General features: G+C 40.2%; 2 protein-coding genes across 2 annotated transcripts; one reads left to right on the top strand and one right to left on the bottom strand.

Moving 5' to 3' along the window:
• Positions 1-237: 237 nt before the first annotated feature.
• LOC307004881 (uncharacterized protein) lies at positions 238-3,928 on the top strand. Its single transcript, XM_079624444.1, has 5 exons — positions 238-475; positions 598-689; positions 1,071-1,265; positions 1,597-1,673; positions 1,857-3,928. The coding sequence occupies exons 1-5, from the start codon at positions 325-327 to the stop codon at positions 2,824-2,826; spliced, it is 1,485 nt and encodes a 494-aa protein (XP_079480570.1). The 5' UTR covers positions 238-324; the 3' UTR covers positions 2,827-3,928.
• On the bottom strand, positions 2,955-5,378 carry LOC307004882 (uncharacterized protein). The gene is made up of 3 exons (XM_079624445.1): positions 4,696-5,378; positions 4,424-4,559; positions 2,955-3,955 (listed from the first exon to the last, which is right to left on the bottom strand). Exons 1-3 carry the CDS (start codon positions 5,277-5,279, stop codon positions 3,203-3,205), a joined length of 1,473 nt encoding a protein of 490 aa, XP_079480571.1. The 5' UTR covers positions 5,280-5,378; the 3' UTR covers positions 2,955-3,202.
• Positions 5,379-18,421: the final 13,043 nt, after the last annotated feature.

The following is an 18,421-nucleotide window of genomic DNA, read 5'->3' as shown; positions in this document are numbered from 1 at the left end:
TGAGATTTATTACAAATAAACATAAAGTACAAAACAAAAATGAGAACTGGTTTAAATGTCTTTAAAGATTCCTTTGTAGCGCTTGGAGTTCAGCTTTCCCATACAGGCCAAGCTCCAGTAACGCAGATCCAGGCCGAGGTCAAAGACTGAATCTGCTGGCACGCCTTCTCCTTCTCTCATGCGCTACACGCTCCAACTTATAGGATAGCGCCCTCTCTGGCTGTAGAAGGTGTACTACTCAAATGCAATAGAAAAGACAATACGCTACTTGCACACCTACTTCCGCGTTCTTTTAAATAGGGCTCAGTCAGTTCCGGTTTAGCAATGGCTACGTTCTACACCCGCTGTCTCCAAGATCTCCCACGGATTAACGTTACTGACGTGCATCGTATTTGCAAAACAACCAAAGCTCCATCCAGCAAGCTGGAGAAAGGCTTTAAATTATACGCAGCCTCGTATATACACGGTTACGAAGGTAAGCAACATTTAATGTTAATCAGCTTTCAGTGCTAACTGTTAGCTAACTGTAAGCTAACTGTAAACAAACAGGAATGCCTTAATTGTTTGCATAATATGTGCTTGTGTTATTGCTTTCAGTATCAAATAAAGACAGGCTGTCAGGGGAAGTCTGCGTTAGAGCCTTGTGTTACAGGTCAATGAGGAAGAATGAGGCACCACACAATTTAATAGTATGCTAGAGACATAGGGTTCACCGTTCTCCAAAACCAGTTCAGGTGTTCAAGTGTTCAGGTGTTCAAGTGTGTTCAAATGCCTTAATGTGTGTTCTGAATTGTTCATGTGTGTTCCGATGTGTTCATTTTCTTGAAGTATTACAAATAACAAGGAGGTTTTGCAAAATAATCAGAATGCTGTCAGTCTGAATTTGAAATCCGTATTTCTTAAGATACCTGTGTGGTTCCAGTATGAAGTATTGCATAAACCCAGAGTAGCCACAGTGTATTCTGCTCCTACAAAGCCACCTTGGTTATTGTTCTACTAAAATTAACATGCTACTAACTTAGACTTTATTAGCAAGAAGTACAAGTTGTTAATTTTTTTTTTTTTTTTAGGTTGGACTCAGGGATGTTTCACCTGTGGTGCTAACACACAGCAAGTGTTCATGTGTGGCAGGCACTGCTTTGTGCAATCACACGGTTGCCTTGCTGTTTCAAACTGCCCATTATTCCCAGCTTAATTTATCTGTTGTACCCCCTGTGCTTAGCTGCACTGAAAGAGAACAATCCTGGCATAAACCACGAACAATGGTAATTTAACATCAGAAATTTAGCCTTATTTATAAGAAAATATAATCACAATATGTGGCATTGCTTGTGAAATTTAGACTAAAATCACAGTGTAATTTTGACATCAGGAGCATCAAAGTTAAATTTCAACCATTTATTTCACCATGATTTCAATATTTGACATGATTTTATTCAGTTCATATTAAAGATATTAAGGTTAAATTTTCAAAGTATGTTCTTTACATTATGCAGGGTCATTTTATGTAGAAACTGAATTCTTTTAAAAGCGCATTTTAAGTTTATAGTTTCAGCTTTGTTCTTCTCTCTAAGATTATTTACACTTGTCTGTCAGGGCGTGAAACCAGGCCCCATCAATGCCATGGTCATCACAAAACCTGTAGCAAATCGTTCTGCACAAGGTGGAGTGAGGTAAGTTCAGCAACCACATTTTTTTTTGTTACAAAGATGCTGAGAACAAAGATACTTTGCTGCATTTCATTGCAAGGCTTTATGCTGTTAAAGTCTTTAAACATTTAAAATAATACATAAAAATTGTAAAAAACTATAGAAATAGTAATTAAAGCAATAATACAGCTAAACATTTTCCTACAGAAGTGGACTCTACAGAGGGATGGTGGGCCCTTTACCAGATTCATGCATGTTTAGAGTTGAGGAGGCATACGCAGAATTCAGCCCTGAGGACAAGCCACTTGTTACCAGCATGAACATGTCACCTGACAAGCCACTTGTTGAAAGTGCATTCGGGTTGGTCCAGGAAGGAAGCGCATTGTCTTACCAGCAGCCTGTCTTAACATCACGGTACATCACACTACACGATGCCCCATCAACTCCACCTTTGCCTCTTGAAGGATATTATCTTGCTCCATCTAAATGCATGTTTGTTTGCACTGAGGAGGAGCTCTTACACCTTCAAAGTCTAAACACACCATTAGATACGGCTCAGAAAATTGAAGAGGCAACACGTGAGCAAAGCTCTTGTCCTGACTGGCATCAGCTTCGCAGATCAAGAGTAACCGCTTCCAGGTTTCGGGAGATATGCCATGTCAGAGGCCTAAGCTCTGCAGAGTCCCTTGCAGAGCGAATCATCAGAGGAACCCGACAGACAGCAGAGATGAGAAGAGGTGCTGAAATGGAGTCAGAGGTAACAGTGGAATATAGCAAGTTGAAAAATGTGAACTACTCACCCTGTGGTTTAATCATCCATCCTAATGCTCCCTGGCTTGGTGCATCCCCTGATGGCGTAGTTTTCGATCCCACTGACAATCCTCAGTTTGGACTTGTTGAAATTAAATGTCCTAATGTCAAAAACATTGTTGACTGCAAATATTTGCAAATGGACCATGGATTTCTCACCCTGAAAAAGAGCCATGCCTACTATTACCAAGTGCAGGGACAACTACTGGTCTCAGGAATGCAGTGGTGTGATTTCATGGTGTGGGCCCAGGAGGATTATTTTATCCAGCGTATCTACAGTGACACTTCAGTGCACAAAGTTATCAGAGAGAAGGTGGATTATTTTTACTTTTACACATACATGCCAAAATACTTGTCAATGAAATAACTGGATTATTTTGTTCAGCACATCTACAGTAAATACTTACTGTATGAAATAGTCAATGTAATAACTGAAATTTTAAAGAAGTCAGAGAAATTAGATAAATCTGTAAAACAGCACTCAAACATGTTATTAAATGTTAAATGTTTTATTTGTACAATGTCTGTTTCTTATGTTCAATTTCATTTTCTGATATGTACAATGTCAGTTTAATTTACAGTAAACTATTTATCTTGCTTGTCATAACAATTTCTTCTTAAAATAAACATAGATTGAGTTAACATTTATTGAGAATGGCAATGAAACATTAACAGTTAGAGTAAGTCATAAATATGGAATAGCATTCCAGTAGTTAACATAAAAAGTAATCTAAGATTTGATTTCATTTGATCCATGTCTTGACTAATGCCTTGTTTTGATAATTTGACAACAGACATGCAACTGTAAAAAGTTGATTAATGTTAACACTGTGGGAAAGTGTGATGACACCATCAAAAAGTTTGTTTTGTTTGATCCTCCTGATGACCCGTTCCACGTGCACACGCAGTCTCGCTATTGCCTGCGTTTCTTTCACCTGATGTGCTGGCATCTGCTTTCCCCTGGACAGAAATGGTGGACAGTACACTTTGCATTTGACACAGTCACTAATCAGAAAGCCTTTATCAACCATAACTGCCATGTCTTCTGTCAGTCTTTTTGTTATCCCACACTGTTTAAAGATCTCCCTGTCACTCACTGACCCAGCATAAAGCTGAGAGACGAATGTCACTGGACCATGAGGAGCTATTCCAATGAGGCCTTTCATTGTGCAGTGAGATTTGTAATTTGAGTACATTTCACTTTGGAGAAGTGGTGAGGATGGTGTTTGACATCTGATCTCAGTGCAGTCAATGATGACCTGTGTGTCTGGGAAATCAGAGAAGTCTTCAGGGAGGTTAGATTTTACATCAGCTGCTGAAAGCCACACACACACTGATCCCAGCAGCGTATAGAGGTAGTTTGTCCATGTCGCAATTATTCTGCTCACTGTGGAAGGATGCATATGGAAAAGGTGTGCCAGGATTCTCTCCTTTAATCCAACTGACAGGTAGACAAGGAAAAGAAAAAACTCATCGATTGGTTGCAGCAGCTGTCTCTGGAAAGGTAAAAAAAAATGCATGAAAGTTAAGTTTGTATAAGAACATATTAAAGTCAAAGTCAGCTTTATTGTCAATTCTGCCACATGTACAGGACATACAGAAAATTGAAATTGCGTTACTCTCAGACCCTTGGTGGATAACGGATAACATAAAGTAGAATTTTAAAAATACAAAGAAAAATGAATAAATACAATTATACATATAAAAAAACAAATGCAATATACAAGTAAGAGCACATGGCAGAGAGTGCAAACCAGACAGAGTAGTGCAAATGCAGACATACTGTATAGTGCAAATAGAGCTTGTAAGTATGATAAAGTGATAGAGAGCAGCCCTGTAACAGACAAGAGTCTTATGAGGTAGACTAAGAGTAGCTGCTAGTATATATAGATAACACATTGTAAATACTACCCTGTACTGTGTTCTGTAAATGTAGTCACGCTTACTGTGTGAATATAACCTACCTCTGATGGTGGCAGTACACGTATGATGTCTTCCTGCTTTCTAGCAGCAGATTTAGCCCTGGACACACGAATGATTTTGTGTATGGAAGGCTCGATTAGCCACCAGAATGACATCAGGTGACGGTAGCTGGGGAACCTATAAGCAGAAGTGTTACTGAATACATTTACAAATTGTTGACATGTTTCCGTGTTAGTAATGCAGGTACATGCATCTAAAACTGAGTACATGTAATCACATCTAATCGTAAAATTCTACCAATCTTTAGACCTACCTTGTGTAAAATCTGATGTCCTCATCTGAGCCGGCAAACCGTTCCAATCCAAAATCACGCTGAACGTGTAGCTCTTGTAGCTGTTTGTTCAGCTCCTCCACTTTATTAGAAAGTTCTTCTATTTTAGCACATGCCAGGTCTGAAAATGAAGGCTCAGGAGTGCTACAGTAATCGTGATCCATCGTAACATCCATGGGTATGGGTTCGACGGATACCACTTCAGCAGGCCTCTCTCTCCTCTCCCACACACTGGACCGCGATGCTTTAACGGCGTAATCATTCCAGGCAAAAAGCACTGGCACAGCGCCAGTTACTAACTTTTTTCGTGCCTCTGGTGTTTGCGGTTCAATAATCTGATCACTGCTAAAATGTTTACTGCAAACCTTAGAATTGCTGGTAGGACAAAAATCGTCTCGGCGTATGTTCACAAGCCACCGTTTTCTAAGGTCCACATCTGAAGGAAAACTGTGAAAACTTAAAGTTCCGTTGAACTTTGCAGAAGATGTACACAGCGGAACACAACAGTGTACATTGTATACCTTCTGCTGTCTCTGAAATCTATAAACACACTTTTTTCTGAACATTTTCCTCCTAACTCCAAAACAATGGCCGACAAACCGGAACTCAGCGAGCCCTATTACTTCAAAGCGGAAGTACGTAACGAGTCTGCGTGCAAGTAGCCTATTATAAGTAAATTATGAAAACAAAAATAAGCTCAAATGCGGCTCCTACAAATCCATTTACAACACTTTCTGCATCCCCTAATCTAAAGTATAAACTATTCTTCATATAAAAAAACAAAACATGATTTATTAAACATTTTATGAAACGCATACTCATGTTTTGTAAATGATTAGTTAATCGTTTACTAATAAATTGTAAATGAATTGTAACGGAATTTACAAAACATGCATAAAATGTTAGTATATCATTTGCTGATCACTTATGAATGTTTTGTAAAAGATTAGTTAATCATTATATAACCACTTATAAATTACTCACCTAAACGTTATTATAAAGTGATACCTGGCTGTTTATCATATACTTTTCTTCAAATGTACTGAAAATATTTTTTGTGCATTATTATAGGTGATGTGATTGCACAGCAATTTGAAAAGGTCCTTTTCAATGAGGCCAAAGCTGCTGAATTCATGTCCTTCAGGCCCTCTGAGAAGTCCAGAGTGGATGTATTTTTGCGGCAATATCTTCAGTCCTACCCTGAACTCTGGACATTTTGTCAGTCACTTCTTCTTCTGTCCCATGGACAGGCAGAAGTTGAGCGGGGGTTTTCCACCAATAAAGAGGTGGAAACATGTAATATGGCAGAGGACACAGTTATCACCCAGAGGCTGATTTGTGACCACGTTAAAGTTTGTGGGGGGTTAGCGGAAGTGCCTCTGACCAAGGAGCTCATCAGTTATTGTGCTTCGGCACGCAGTCGCTATAGGGAGCACTTAGAGGAGGAAAGACACAAAAAGGAAAAAGAGGAACAGTACAAGAAGAGGAAAAACATCGAAGATGATTTGCAAGGGCTGAAGAAAAAGAAGAGGTCCATTGTGGTGTGTAAGTCACTTGAAAGTGACGCAGACCGAATGGCAGAACAGGCAGAAAATTCTGCAGGCTCCAAAATGGCCACGTTAATTACAAAGTCTAACACCATGAGAAGACGGGCCAAAGAGAAGCAGGAGTTGAAGGGAGTAAATGGACAAATTGAGGACAAACTCTCTGAGCTCAAAAAAATTTAACACCTCAATCTTATTTGTTATTTTTTAAATAGCACTTTTTTTTCATCTTTATAATTTTTTATACTGATTTTGTTACATTTGCAGTTGATATGTTATGTTATTTATGTACTTTGATGTACATCAAAGGTGTACATTTTGAGTTTTTTTTGAGGTGCAGGATCACCCTTTACATTAGGGCTCGTCTTATACAGTTTTAATTTCTCATATAATGCCTGCTGCGGTTCTTGTTCAGCTGGTACTATTTGTACCAGTTTATTTTTTCATTTTTTAAATATTTCAAGGTGCTTGCTCCAGTAACTCAGTATTCTCCTTGCTGCTACAGTGGCTGCAACTGCAGGCCCAAAACACAAGACTTGGCTTATCTAAGCTGTTTGCATGTGTAACAGTTGACATTTTGTTGTTCACCAAATGTGTGCATTATGCATAATGTGTTAGTAAAAAAAACTATCAAAGAAAACAGTTTTAAGTTGTCGTATTTATCTTTTTTTTGCCGTGGTATAGTCTTAATTTTTCCATTTAGATGTCTTGAAAAGGTCTTAAAAGTCTTTAAATTTGCACTTGAAAAATGTGCAGATACCCTGAATTTGTCAAAGATCTAACTTGGTGTTCATTTAGAGGCATTCTCTCTGAAATTATATGTTTTGTGTGCAGTGTTTCACCGTTGCATACCGAATGCAAAAAAATAAGTTTGAATAGCATTGTTTTTTAAAGGCTCTGTTGCATCAGCCTACTGTTCTGTTTAAGAGTTTTTAGAGGTTTTTTTTTTGTAATTGTTAAATTACTTGAATTGAGCTGAGAAATTAATTACTAAGAGTATGTGTTGCCTTTTATCAGTGCATTCTAAAATGCATAAAATATCTTCAAAAGGATTTGTTTGGGATTATATAATTACTGCGCAATCCCTGTTCTGTCAAATATTGACTAGTTAGTGTTGACTTGGATGTTCTCCATAAAATTATATGTAGCTGTTTGTATTTTTGTCACTGCATTCTGAATGCATAATTGAGAAGTTCAGTTCACTAAATTCATTCCATAAGGATAAGCTTGTTTTATTGATTGATTGAATATTGATTCTAGGCTTTGTCGGGACATTTTAAAGCTATTTCCTGATCACTCTATATTAGGATAATATAGGATGATTTTACGTCACAGGTCTTTGTGAATTGAAAGTTTTGTTAGTGTGCATTTCAATGTATTCTCTGTGGAATTATGTGCATTTCTGTACTGTTTAATAATTCTACATTTAAAATAAAAGAGCAAAGCAACTTTGAAAGCAACTTTGCTAATTAAATTCTGTCTCATGAATAAAATGTTGTCCATGGTTAACAATATGTACAGTCAACTAGGTTACTAGTGTCAACCATGTGATTTTCATTGTCACCTAGGTTACACTTAGATTTTTAAAGTTAAAATAGCCAATATTGATGATTCTGACATTTTATAGAATTCTACTTATTTGCATAGGTTGGAGTTTACTATAACATCTTTTTTAATTATCAAAAATAACTTTAATGGAGATTTATGATGAAAAACATCCTTGTCCATAAGGACAGTTATAAATGCATTGCATGTTCATCTTTAAAAAAAGGTTGATTATGGAAATAATTTTAAATAACAATTGTATGTGTGGCAGAAATAGACTCAAGAGCCTTCTAAATTGCATTTAATTTCAAGTGCAAGACTGAATTGAATGGTCTTTATAACACCCTGTTTGTCCGTAACATAGTTGACAAACTCTGAAGTAAAAACATGTTTTTAATAAAATAAAAAAACAGTTAATGTTTAAGCTCTGCAGATAACAGATATGTAACACTGAATTAATATACTATATTGAGACACTTAATGTTCCACTGAGAAAGGACAGTGCTCTTGTGCTTTTTTGCTGACATGAAATGTACCCTAAATTAGAGAATGACCCATATGTCAAATATTTGTAAAGTCAGGTAGCCTACACCCATGATATGCTCAAGCCTTACCTGATTGAATTATATTTTTTTATTTAATTTTCAGCTGATGCCACATTATTTTAATGCCTGCAGGATTGCACCTAGCCTTCATGAAAATGAAAGGTTCAATAACATGTTCTTCCAGTTTCACCTCTGATATTATAACAGTTGAGTAAGTTACTCTAAAATAGCTATTATTTACTAACTAAATGACATCTTCAACAGTGTAATTAAATTAATGTAATAATTACTATCTTTAGAAAGTATTGGTCTACTTATTACTAATTACTAAATCCCATATGAACCTCAACCACTTGAACAATACAATACTTTCAAATTAACAATATACAATTGCATTAATTATTCTGGAATTGACCAAAGTGTGTAGCGGGAGAAGGTTACATAAAAAATATACTTTTTAAAAATGTATGTTAAATCCACTATTGTTTTATACAGAATTGTTCTATATATATACTGTATAACAATATTGTTCTATGCAGTAGCCTATTTAATGTAATTACATCAGATTTTATTTTAAATTACAGAAGAATTAAGAGTAATCCCTTTAATTAAATTACAATATTTTGATTACTTGGTAATTAATTACACTCAACACTGCATAACAGTAATTCTTCTTTTTGTCTGGCGCTATTGCCATGGTTACTCATAATATCTGTGCTCCATTGATAATGGCTTTTTATAGTTGTGGTGCACACGCCTAACTCAGAGTCAGTCAACTTAGAGTTGATTGAACTAACTAATTTCAGCTGATCTTGTAACCGAAAACGTTTCCCATCTCAGGGTAAGTCAACTCAGAGTTCAAGTTTTAACTCAGAGTTGGTTGAACCTTCTTACTGAAACAGGCCCCTGATCACTAAGCGTTGGAAGACAACACACCTACTAAAAAAATATATGTCTCCCAGATTAGTTGTTGACATTTTATGATAGTAGAACTGTTTCTCATGATTTTTCTTTTTAATAAATATTTACAAATATATTCTTGTGTTTTTATTCTGTCTCCCAAAGTTGTCTGCATATTATTAAAATAGCCTTTAAATTCTAGGCTTAGCCTATAGCTCAAGATAACACAAGAACTTGGAGTTGCATGCTTTGAATGTTGCTTTATACACAACTGAAAATTCTTTTAAAACACAAACCTCATACTTTAATAAAAGTTATCATAAATGTTAAGCTTCAGTTGCATTAACAGTTGTTCCCTATCAAGGAAACGAAAGGCTGCGTTTATGCTGTGGGAACACTTCCAAGTGTCTCGTCATGAAGCACATGTATAATCAGTCCAATGAATGAGCGGGACGTCAGGTGACGTCATAGATCAGGAAACTATAAACCACCCCTGAACGCAGAGCGTGACAGCTTCTGTTTCTTCAGCGAAGTGCTCTCTGTATTTGTCCTTTGTCTATTTATTGTTGTATGTCACAATCACACTCAATATATATATATATATTATGGCGAGCAAGTAAGATTTCAAGCGTTGTGTTGTCCCCTGCCCTCGTTACATCACGGGTGGGGACACACATCAGCTTTGTGTTGCTTGTTTGGGAGTGGAGCATGCCCAGTCAGTTCTCGAGGGAGCTGACTGTGAGCATTGTGAGCTGCTGTCCGTGAGGACGCTCCGCTCTCGCCGGACGTTCTTTGAGGAGGACGGTTCGGTCCGCGCTCCCCGAGGTACGGGTCCCGCTGCTGCCGAGGCACAGCGGGGAAACGTATCTTGGGGTTCGCAGATAGATCTAGCAGCGGGGTTTGAGACGGGCACCGCCCTATCTCAGACTTTACCTGCTGGATCCAGTGTCTCTGCCCAGGGGGAAGCCCGCCCAGCGGTTTCTTCTCCCCGGGTTGAGGCACCAATGATGCAGCTATCCAGTTCCGAGGAATTGGACGCTGCCAGTATTGACACAGGGGATTATGAGTTTTCGCCAGCTCATACCTCTGGTGATGAGGAGCTTATGGAGGTTTTATCTCGCGCTGTAGCTAAATTAAATATTGACTGGCCATCCGATGATTCTGAATGTGATTCTAAAAAAAGTTTACTAGATGATTTCCCATCTAGATCACAGCCTCCCCGTCGGGAACTCCCGTTTTTTTCCCGATCTCCACACTGAGGTGTCGAAATCGTGGAATAAACCGGTATCTTTCAGAGTTTTTATTCCCCAAACATCTATTTATAGCAATGTTAAAGGTATTAAAGATTTTGGTTACGTGACAATGCCTCAGGCTGAAGAGAAGCTTGCGAGCTATCTCTCTCCAGAGTCAGCGTCATCACTGAAAGCCCCGACATTACCCACTAAACCATTAAAAGCTACATCATCGTTTGTGGGTAAAGCGTATTCGGCAGCAGGTCAGGCAGCAGCGTGCTTGCATACTATGTCTATTTTGCAAGCTTATCAAGCCGACCTGCTGAGGGATATCGATCAATGTGAGGAAGTTAGTGCGACAGATTTATCTCTCCGTGCCACCAAGGAGACGGCCAAATCAGTGGGCCGGTCTATGGCAGCCCTGGTGGCCACGGAGCGCCATTTATAGTTAAATCTTTCTGAAATCAAAGATAAAGATAGATCTGTTCTTCTGGACGCCCCGCTTTCTCCTTCAAGTCTGTTCGGTGATGCTATAAATTGTGTCGTTGATAGGTTTCAAGAAACAAAAAAGCAATCTGCAGCGTTCCAGAAGTTTCTTCCTTGCCGATCTGATGCCCCCGAGACTGCTGTTCGTAAAATCATTAAATCAGAGCAGCCTCGGCCGTCTACGAGCTCCTCACAGCACAGAGTGCAACAGAAACGTAGCGTCGCCGCTCGGGCTCCTCCACAACCTGGGGGGTCTGGGTGGCGGTCGCAGGCCAGGCCATCTGGTGATAGGCAAGATCTGAGGACTGTCATATCTAAGAAGGCTTGGTCTAAGAAGAAGAAGTCCTGAAGCTTATGGTGTCAAACTTCTGAGGGTGGTCCCCTCCGGGGAGGGACGGTTTCGAGAAATCGTTCCTCCTCGGCGCCCTCTGGGGGGGGGGCGACTTTCTGAGGAAAGTCGCAGCACTGCCATAACGGTTGTTCCCTGCCGGTTCGCCGTTACAGGGCACCGTGGTGTCAGCGTCCCCATACGATCCTCCGAGGAGGGTAGTGGAGCGGTCAGTTCAGTTGTTTGCTATTTTATCTAAACATGAAAATAATGAAATAAGCCAAATAAATAATATAAAACTAATTTTAGACTAAAAACATTAATAAAGTGAGTGATAATACATTAAAAAGAAATCACGTTACAACAACATATTTTATGTACACCAAAAAGCCCCAGTGTACACCCTAAATGAACAACACACAAACGTTACATAAAGATGTGAAATATCACTTTCTTCAGATCACGCTTGAATCAAACTATCCACCTCAAATGGCAGCTTATACTTATATTTGCGCTGCTGGAAGAAGTTTGTGCAACCACCTGGTTGCATTACTTTACCAGACAGCACATTATAGTACATTAGGAAGCAACAATGTATCGTATGATATCAATGTATCAAACATCATTCATCGAGACATCAGTAGCTATATTAATATCAGTGATACTGGCCTTCATTCATAAAAATATTCCATTAGCATAAAGCTGTAATACTGGAAAATAAATGGTGCCATTGAAGGTAAGTCCGTCAGTGCAGCCCCCCGTAAATGCATAAAAAATTGACTACTGATTATTTTGAAAATTAAAGTAACAAAATGTAGGCCTATTGTCACAATATTAACAAATTGTTGCTAACAACAGCTCCGTCCCATTTGGTAATGGTGCATCTGAAGCGCTTGGACCAGTGTCAGACCAGATTCTGTGACCGTCAAAATCTGTGACCGTAGTGGGCGTGGTTGTCACTGTGCTGCGTGATCTACGCAAACAGCGTAACTTCTGACTATAAGCCAAAGGTGAGGTATTTACGAAACGTTTGTTAGAAATGCTGGTTATTTACACCATAAATGATTATTTTCTTGCCCAGATTGTGGTTTCAATGTGTTTTTTTCAGAGTAGCCTACAAGAGGATGGATACCCTACCCGAGCCTGACGGGACCCGCTGGTACCCGACGGGCCGGGCCGGGTTCGGACAGATATTTAGAAATTATGTTCGGGTCAGGCTCGGTCACATCAGCGCAAGGCATTGAACATTTTAAATTTGAAACAGCTTATTATGTAGGTAGCCAATGTGCCTGATGCTTTCACTTGATGCAAACGTTCTTTTTTGTGATGAAAATACATGTAAAATATTACCATAACATCCGTCTTCCTGTGTGCGGAAATTTGTTTATGTAGCCATGACAACGAAACATGCATGCGCGCCTGTGTTAAGTGCGCTTGTTGCTCCATGCGCGCTGATGCGCTCATCCTGTTGACATTTCCGAATGCCTTCCTCCTACAGTTGCTTAATAAAAGCGAGTTTCCACACAAACTTACTTCTTATTAGTATGAAAAAAAAATGGGATTTTAACGGTCGGTCTCGGACATAAATGTCTTTATGCCTGTCGGGCTCGGGTCGGGTTCGGTTACTGCTCTAGCGGACGCGGGCCGGGCTCGGACAGAAAAATTACGCCCGATCCGCACTCTATAGCCTTCTACGTGTTTCCGTGTTGTTCATGAAACATTCACGCGAGAACGACCCTGATGTCCGTGCACGTTTAGAAAAGTTTTTTTTCTCAGTTTGTTTTGGTATTCAGAATAATGTTATAATTGGATAATATTTTATAGTATATATGTTTCATTTGTGGGACCAGTAGTCAATGAAAGACATTCAGAATAATGTTATAATTGGATAATATTTTATAGTATATATGTTTCATTTGTGGGACCAGTAGTCAATGAAAGACATGTATGTATGTACTACTTTTTTTTCTACATCGTGACTTCGCCAACGTCTTCGCCATTCTTCTTGAGAAGAGCGACCGTTCTCTCGTAAGCAGTAAAGGGGAGCTCACTCTTCACGATATGGTAACCAGTGTTGATTAACTTCACTGTAACACTAATGGCAGCTGAACTTTCTAAACACATTCTTTACACCGTACTAAAATCTTGAGTAAACAAGGATTTGTGTTTTACAACCCGGCCACATGTAATTCACAGAGATAGGCGCCGCTACGTCGGAGACTCCCGCTGCGTTTGACTTTAATGGCTCTGAACTGAAAACAACCAGATAAACAAATGCACGAACTTCATAGAAACACAGACACTCGCTTCACCCCAAGGGGGGGGAGGAAGCGCCGCGCGACGTGAAATCTCTCACACACACTCACACACACACACACACACACACACACACACACACACACACACACACACACACACACACACTGTCACGCCCGGCTATGCAGTGCTGGGTGTGTCTCTCCCTGGTTTGGCCAGGTGTAGATAATCAAGCCTGTATTGCCTACTGCTGATGTTCTGTGTCACTTTTAGGTGGAGCTGTTGCAGTGGGTCGTGTGATGCTAATTGGTGGACTGATGAGGGAGTTGTTAAAATCACTGCCTTGGTCTCTTCCTGATATTTCGGCCCGACAATGAGAGGCTGGCGTTTTAATTAAATATTAAGTTCAGTGTGGTCTCCCCTATGTCAACCCTACCTTGAGCCAAGTGGTCTTGACATATGGGGGCTCGTCCAATAAGTTTTGATCCCGATTATTGGTACGTATTGTCTACTTTGATGATCATTGTCGTCTATGGCAGCGTAGTGCGGTGTGTAGCTACGTCATCGGTGTGATTTATTTATTTATTTTTTCCGCCGAATGTTTGTTTTGGGGAGATCTACGCTGATCTGTTTGGTTTTGAATTTGGATTTGAGGTAAATTGGGAAGCATTATGTTGTAGATTGGAGCATTTAGTGCAGCCACTTTGTTTGTAGTGTGTGATCGCTGTTCACGTAGTAGGACGACTAACCTGCTGGAGCTATCGTAATCCCCGTGCTAGAGCGCTTCCGCGCTTGGATTTAGGTTGTGCTGTCACTGGAGTCTGGATCGGGGCACCGCCGTAGAGAACCGGCTGAATTGGCTTCGGTCGGGGCAGTACGTCTCTGTCGGTATTGGTGAGTAAATTATCCTGATTCTTGGACTCAGTGTGAAGATAGATTAGTATAGTGGGGGGTAAATGTTTAGGGGGAGAGCTCTGTGATTGGTTTGCTCTGCTGCTTGAACTGCTTTTCCATTTTGCAAAATTGTTTGTTTGTGGTTGTTTAAGAATAATTGGAAAACCTATACTTTAGTTTGGTTGATAGGGTACGATATTATTGAATAGTCTGTAATATGGGTGTGTTGGAGGATTTTTTTGCTGCTCCTTCGGAGAGTTTGTTAGTGGCGGTAACAAAAGAGCAATTGGTGAATGTTGCAGATTTTTATGAGATTGAACTGACACTGCCAAAAACAGCAAAGAAAGATAAATTGATAGATTTTATTCGTGATCGTTTGAAAGAAAATCAAGTGTTGCCCGAGGGTACTCTGGCAGAGCCTACCCCAGCAGCGGCATTTCCAACAGACCCGTCTGTTTTAAATCCCCCAGCTAAAAGTAACGAATTAACCTATGAACAACAAAAAATACTTTTGCAGATGCAATTGGATCAAAAGAGATTGGAATTTGAGCAAAAGAAACTTGAAATAGAACAAGATTTAGAACGCAAGAAAATGGAGTCTGTTGAAAGAGAAAAAGATTGTGTGTTTGAAAGGGAAAAACTGAAGCATTTGGAGTATGAACAGGAGCGGGCTTATGAACTTGAACGCACCCGGCTTAAAGGAACACTTCACCTCTGGAAAGATGAATGTGTATTTAAAATGGGTCATTTATGTAGAAGAAATGTGAAATTATTTTTGAATTTGGAGCCTTCTAGACTGAGAAAAGCCAGAAAATGTATTTTTGGCTTATGGGGATGAAAGACAACAACTCCCAGAATGCACTTGCTTCGCTGCCCTAGTAGGCCACGCCTACCGGTAAGAGATCGCAGTAAACAACAAGGCTATGCTACTAGTGAGTCTCCGTGAGTCTGTCCAGTATTTTGATGTCGCCCAAAATGTCCAGGATTCGGCTTTTGCGTTCTTCAGTCGCCATTCATCATGTTTACTGTGGCGAGCAGGAACGAGACTGACGGCCGCGGAGAACGATGCGAGCCCGGTGGCGTGATTACTGATGAGTGGCGCCGGCGCCTGTGAGACGCACCGGTCTCGTATCTCTCACGGAGGAGAGGGAATTTTCCTAGCAATGTTAAAACGCACATCAAACGATCACTTGTTTAGCGTTCATGTAAACACTACATTCAGATTCACCAATCGGAATTAATTCAGTTAGATTGAAACAAAAGGTGTGCATGTAAACTATGAATGCGACTGCAGAAAGCAAAAGCCGAATCCTGGACATTTTGGACGATCTCGACGGCCGGACATGACCGGGAAAAAGAGGATGGTCACCGCTACTACTCAGCTTTCTCCACAGAATAAGAAACTGTTAGCTTAGCTTCCGAATAAATGGCTGACACTATATGTACATTCTGTGAGTGAGATCCCTCTATGGGCGGGTTGAAAACATGCGGAACAGCGCCTTCTACTGGATAAATGATGAGCTAGTGTTTGTAGTCTTACCCTTATTCTAAGAAATTTGACTTCCTGCTTTTTATGACGCAAATTGACGATTTTTGCGTCATAAAAAGCAGGAAGTGGAACACTTAAATCCTTATTTCTCCCATCTCAGGGGAAAATAAGGGAATAAACCATGACCATTCGAAAATGTGACTGGGTTTCTAAAGATACAAAGTCTAATGCAAATGGGTGAAGTGTTCCTTTAAGCTGATGGCTGAAGGTAAAGTCGGTGGACATTCCACTCAGAAATTGGGTGTAGCAAATATGATAAAGTTTCTTCCAAAGTTCAACGAACAGGATCCGGATATATTTTTCTCTTTGTTTGAAAATGTTGCGGCCGACCAGAATTGGAGTGATGAGGATAAGACTTTGCTTTTACAAACGGTATTACTTGGTCGTGCACAAGAGGCATTTGTGGCACTGCCTTTTGTAGAAAGAAAGAGTTACCAATTAGTAAAAGTGTTAAAAAGTTACGAATTGATTCCTGAGGCTTATAGACAACGTTTTCGCAATTGGAGAAAGTCGGAAAAACAAACTCATGCTGATGTGGCCAGAGAGCTTAGTAGTTTTTTTAATCGCTGGCGCACAGCGAAGGGGATTGATTCGTTTAATGATTTGTGCGATTTGGTTATTTTGGAACAGTTTAAGAACATTTTGCCCGAACAGATTGCTACATATTTAAACGAACATAAGGTGAAGACAGCTGCCGAGGCTGCTGTCCTCGCGGATGGATATGTGTTGACGCATAGAATTCATATGCGGGATTTTTCTCCGCGTTACGATAATCGTAGGGAAAATCGCCCCGTCCGCGTTAATGCAGGTTCTCCTGGAAGGTTTTACCCTGCGCCTCGTAATAGAACATGGGAAAGTGATGCCGACAGTAAGTGCCATTATTGTTTTGAATTAGGTCATTGGAAAAAGTAATGTCCAGTCTTGAGTGCCCGTAATAAGAGTAAAGTAAGCAATATCAAAGATGTTGCCTGTGCCTCGTTGATTCCTGCTGCACAGTTGAGGAATGTTAAGTTAAATGGAACTCAAACTGACCCTGAGCATTCTAAAATGTTGTGGGAGGAACCTAAAACCACAGTGTCTGATTACGCTCCTTTTATCACCGAAGGGTTTGTTTCACTAGTGGGAGATGCTCATAGAGTACCAGTTAAAATATTGCGTGACACTGGAGCTTCGGAGAGTTTCATTTGCCAATCGGTCCTGCCTTTCTCCTATTTGTCTGATATTGGGAGTTTTGTGTTAATTCGAGGAATTGGGCTTCAACCGTTTCCAGTGCCATTGCATTGAATTCAGTTGCAGTCTGGGTTTGTGAATGGAGAGGTGACTATAGCTGTACGTCCGACTCTACCAGTTGAAAATATTGACCTGATTATCGGAAATGATTTGGGAGGGGGTTGTGTGTGGCCGGAGAGGTCATGTCTGCCCCCTGTGGTTAAAACAGTGGCTACGCTATCAGTTGAGCCAGACAAATGTCTTAAAGATTTTCCAGAGGTGTTCACTGCCTGCGCGGTGACGCGAGCAATGGCTCGTGCTCAGACAGTGAAACCATCTGATGTATCTAAGGCTAGTGCAGTTTAAGTGTTTGTACCAGATTTACCAGCACCGTTATCTCCTAGTGAGGTAATTGAGGCGCAAAAGAATGATCGTAATCTCGAGAAGTATTTTGCTTTGGCCTCGGGCGATGATAATGTTGATCATGGTTATCTGATCCAAAATGGTTTGTTGCTGCGCAGGTGGTCACCTCGGGCGGACAATGATGTGGCAGATCAGGTGTTGCAGGTGGTGGTGCCTGTGAAATACCGGGAGTTGGTGTTAAAAGCAGCGCACGGAGAAGCGTCTGGTCATTTTGGGGTGAGGAAAACCTACAATCATGTATTGCAACATTTCTATTGGCCCCGGATAAAAAGGGACATAGCGAGTTTCGTAAAAGGTTGCCATGCGTGTCAAATTGCAGGTAAACCAAATGTTTCGATTAAACCTGCACCACTACAACCCATTCGGTCCGTGGGCATTCCGTTTGAACATCTAGTTATTGATTGTGTGGGTCCTTTGCCACAGTCAAAGTCTGGCAGTGTTTATCTTTTCACTGTGATGTGCCAAGCGACACGTTATCCTGCGGCGTATGCTTTAAGGACTATAACCACAAGGTCAATTGTGAAGGCTTTGTCTCAGTTTATATCTATTTTTGGTCTACCAAAAGTAATACAAAGCGATCGTGGGTCAAATTTTACGTGCAAGACATTTGCAGCGGCGTTAAAAGAACTGCGAGTAAAACATAATTTAAGTAGTGCATATCATGCCCAGAGCCAGGGGGTTCTGGAACGTTTTCATGCCACATTGAAATCGTTGTTACGTGCTTATTGTGTAGAACTTAAGAGAGATTGGGAAGAGGGCTTACCGTGGCTACTATTGGCGGCCCGTGCGGTAGTACA

The sequence above is a fragment of the Phoxinus phoxinus genome (assembly GCF_949152265.1).
Source record: "Phoxinus phoxinus genome assembly, chromosome: 9".
Taxonomy (NCBI): Eukaryota; Metazoa; Chordata; class Actinopteri; order Cypriniformes; family Leuciscidae; genus Phoxinus; species Phoxinus phoxinus.
The sequence above is the reverse complement of the archived record's forward strand: the minus strand, read 5'-3'. Positions and strand labels throughout refer to the sequence as shown.

Coding starts and splice junctions, on each gene's coding strand:
- LOC307004881 (XM_079624444.1), top strand. CDS start 325: ATGGCTACGTTCTACACCCGCTGTCTCCAAGATCTCCCACGGATTAAC. Junction 476..597: donor GTATATACACGGTTACGAAG/GTAAGCAACATT, acceptor TATTGCTTTCAG/TATCAAATAAAGACAGGCTG. Junction 1,674..1,856: donor TCTGCACAAGGTGGAGTGAG/GTAAGTTCAGCA, acceptor ATTTTCCTACAG/AAGTGGACTCTACAGAGGGA.
- LOC307004882 (XM_079624445.1), bottom strand. CDS start 5,279: ATGTTCAGAAAAAAGTGTGTTTATAGATTTCAGAGACAGCAGAAGGTA. Junction 4,560..4,695: donor GACATCAGATTTTACACAAG/GTAGGTCTAAAG, acceptor TTCTGCTTATAG/GTTCCCCAGCTACCGTCACC. Junction 3,956..4,423: donor GTGTACTGCCACCATCAGAG/GTAGGTTATATT, acceptor TTACCTTTCCAG/AGACAGCTGCTGCAACCAAT.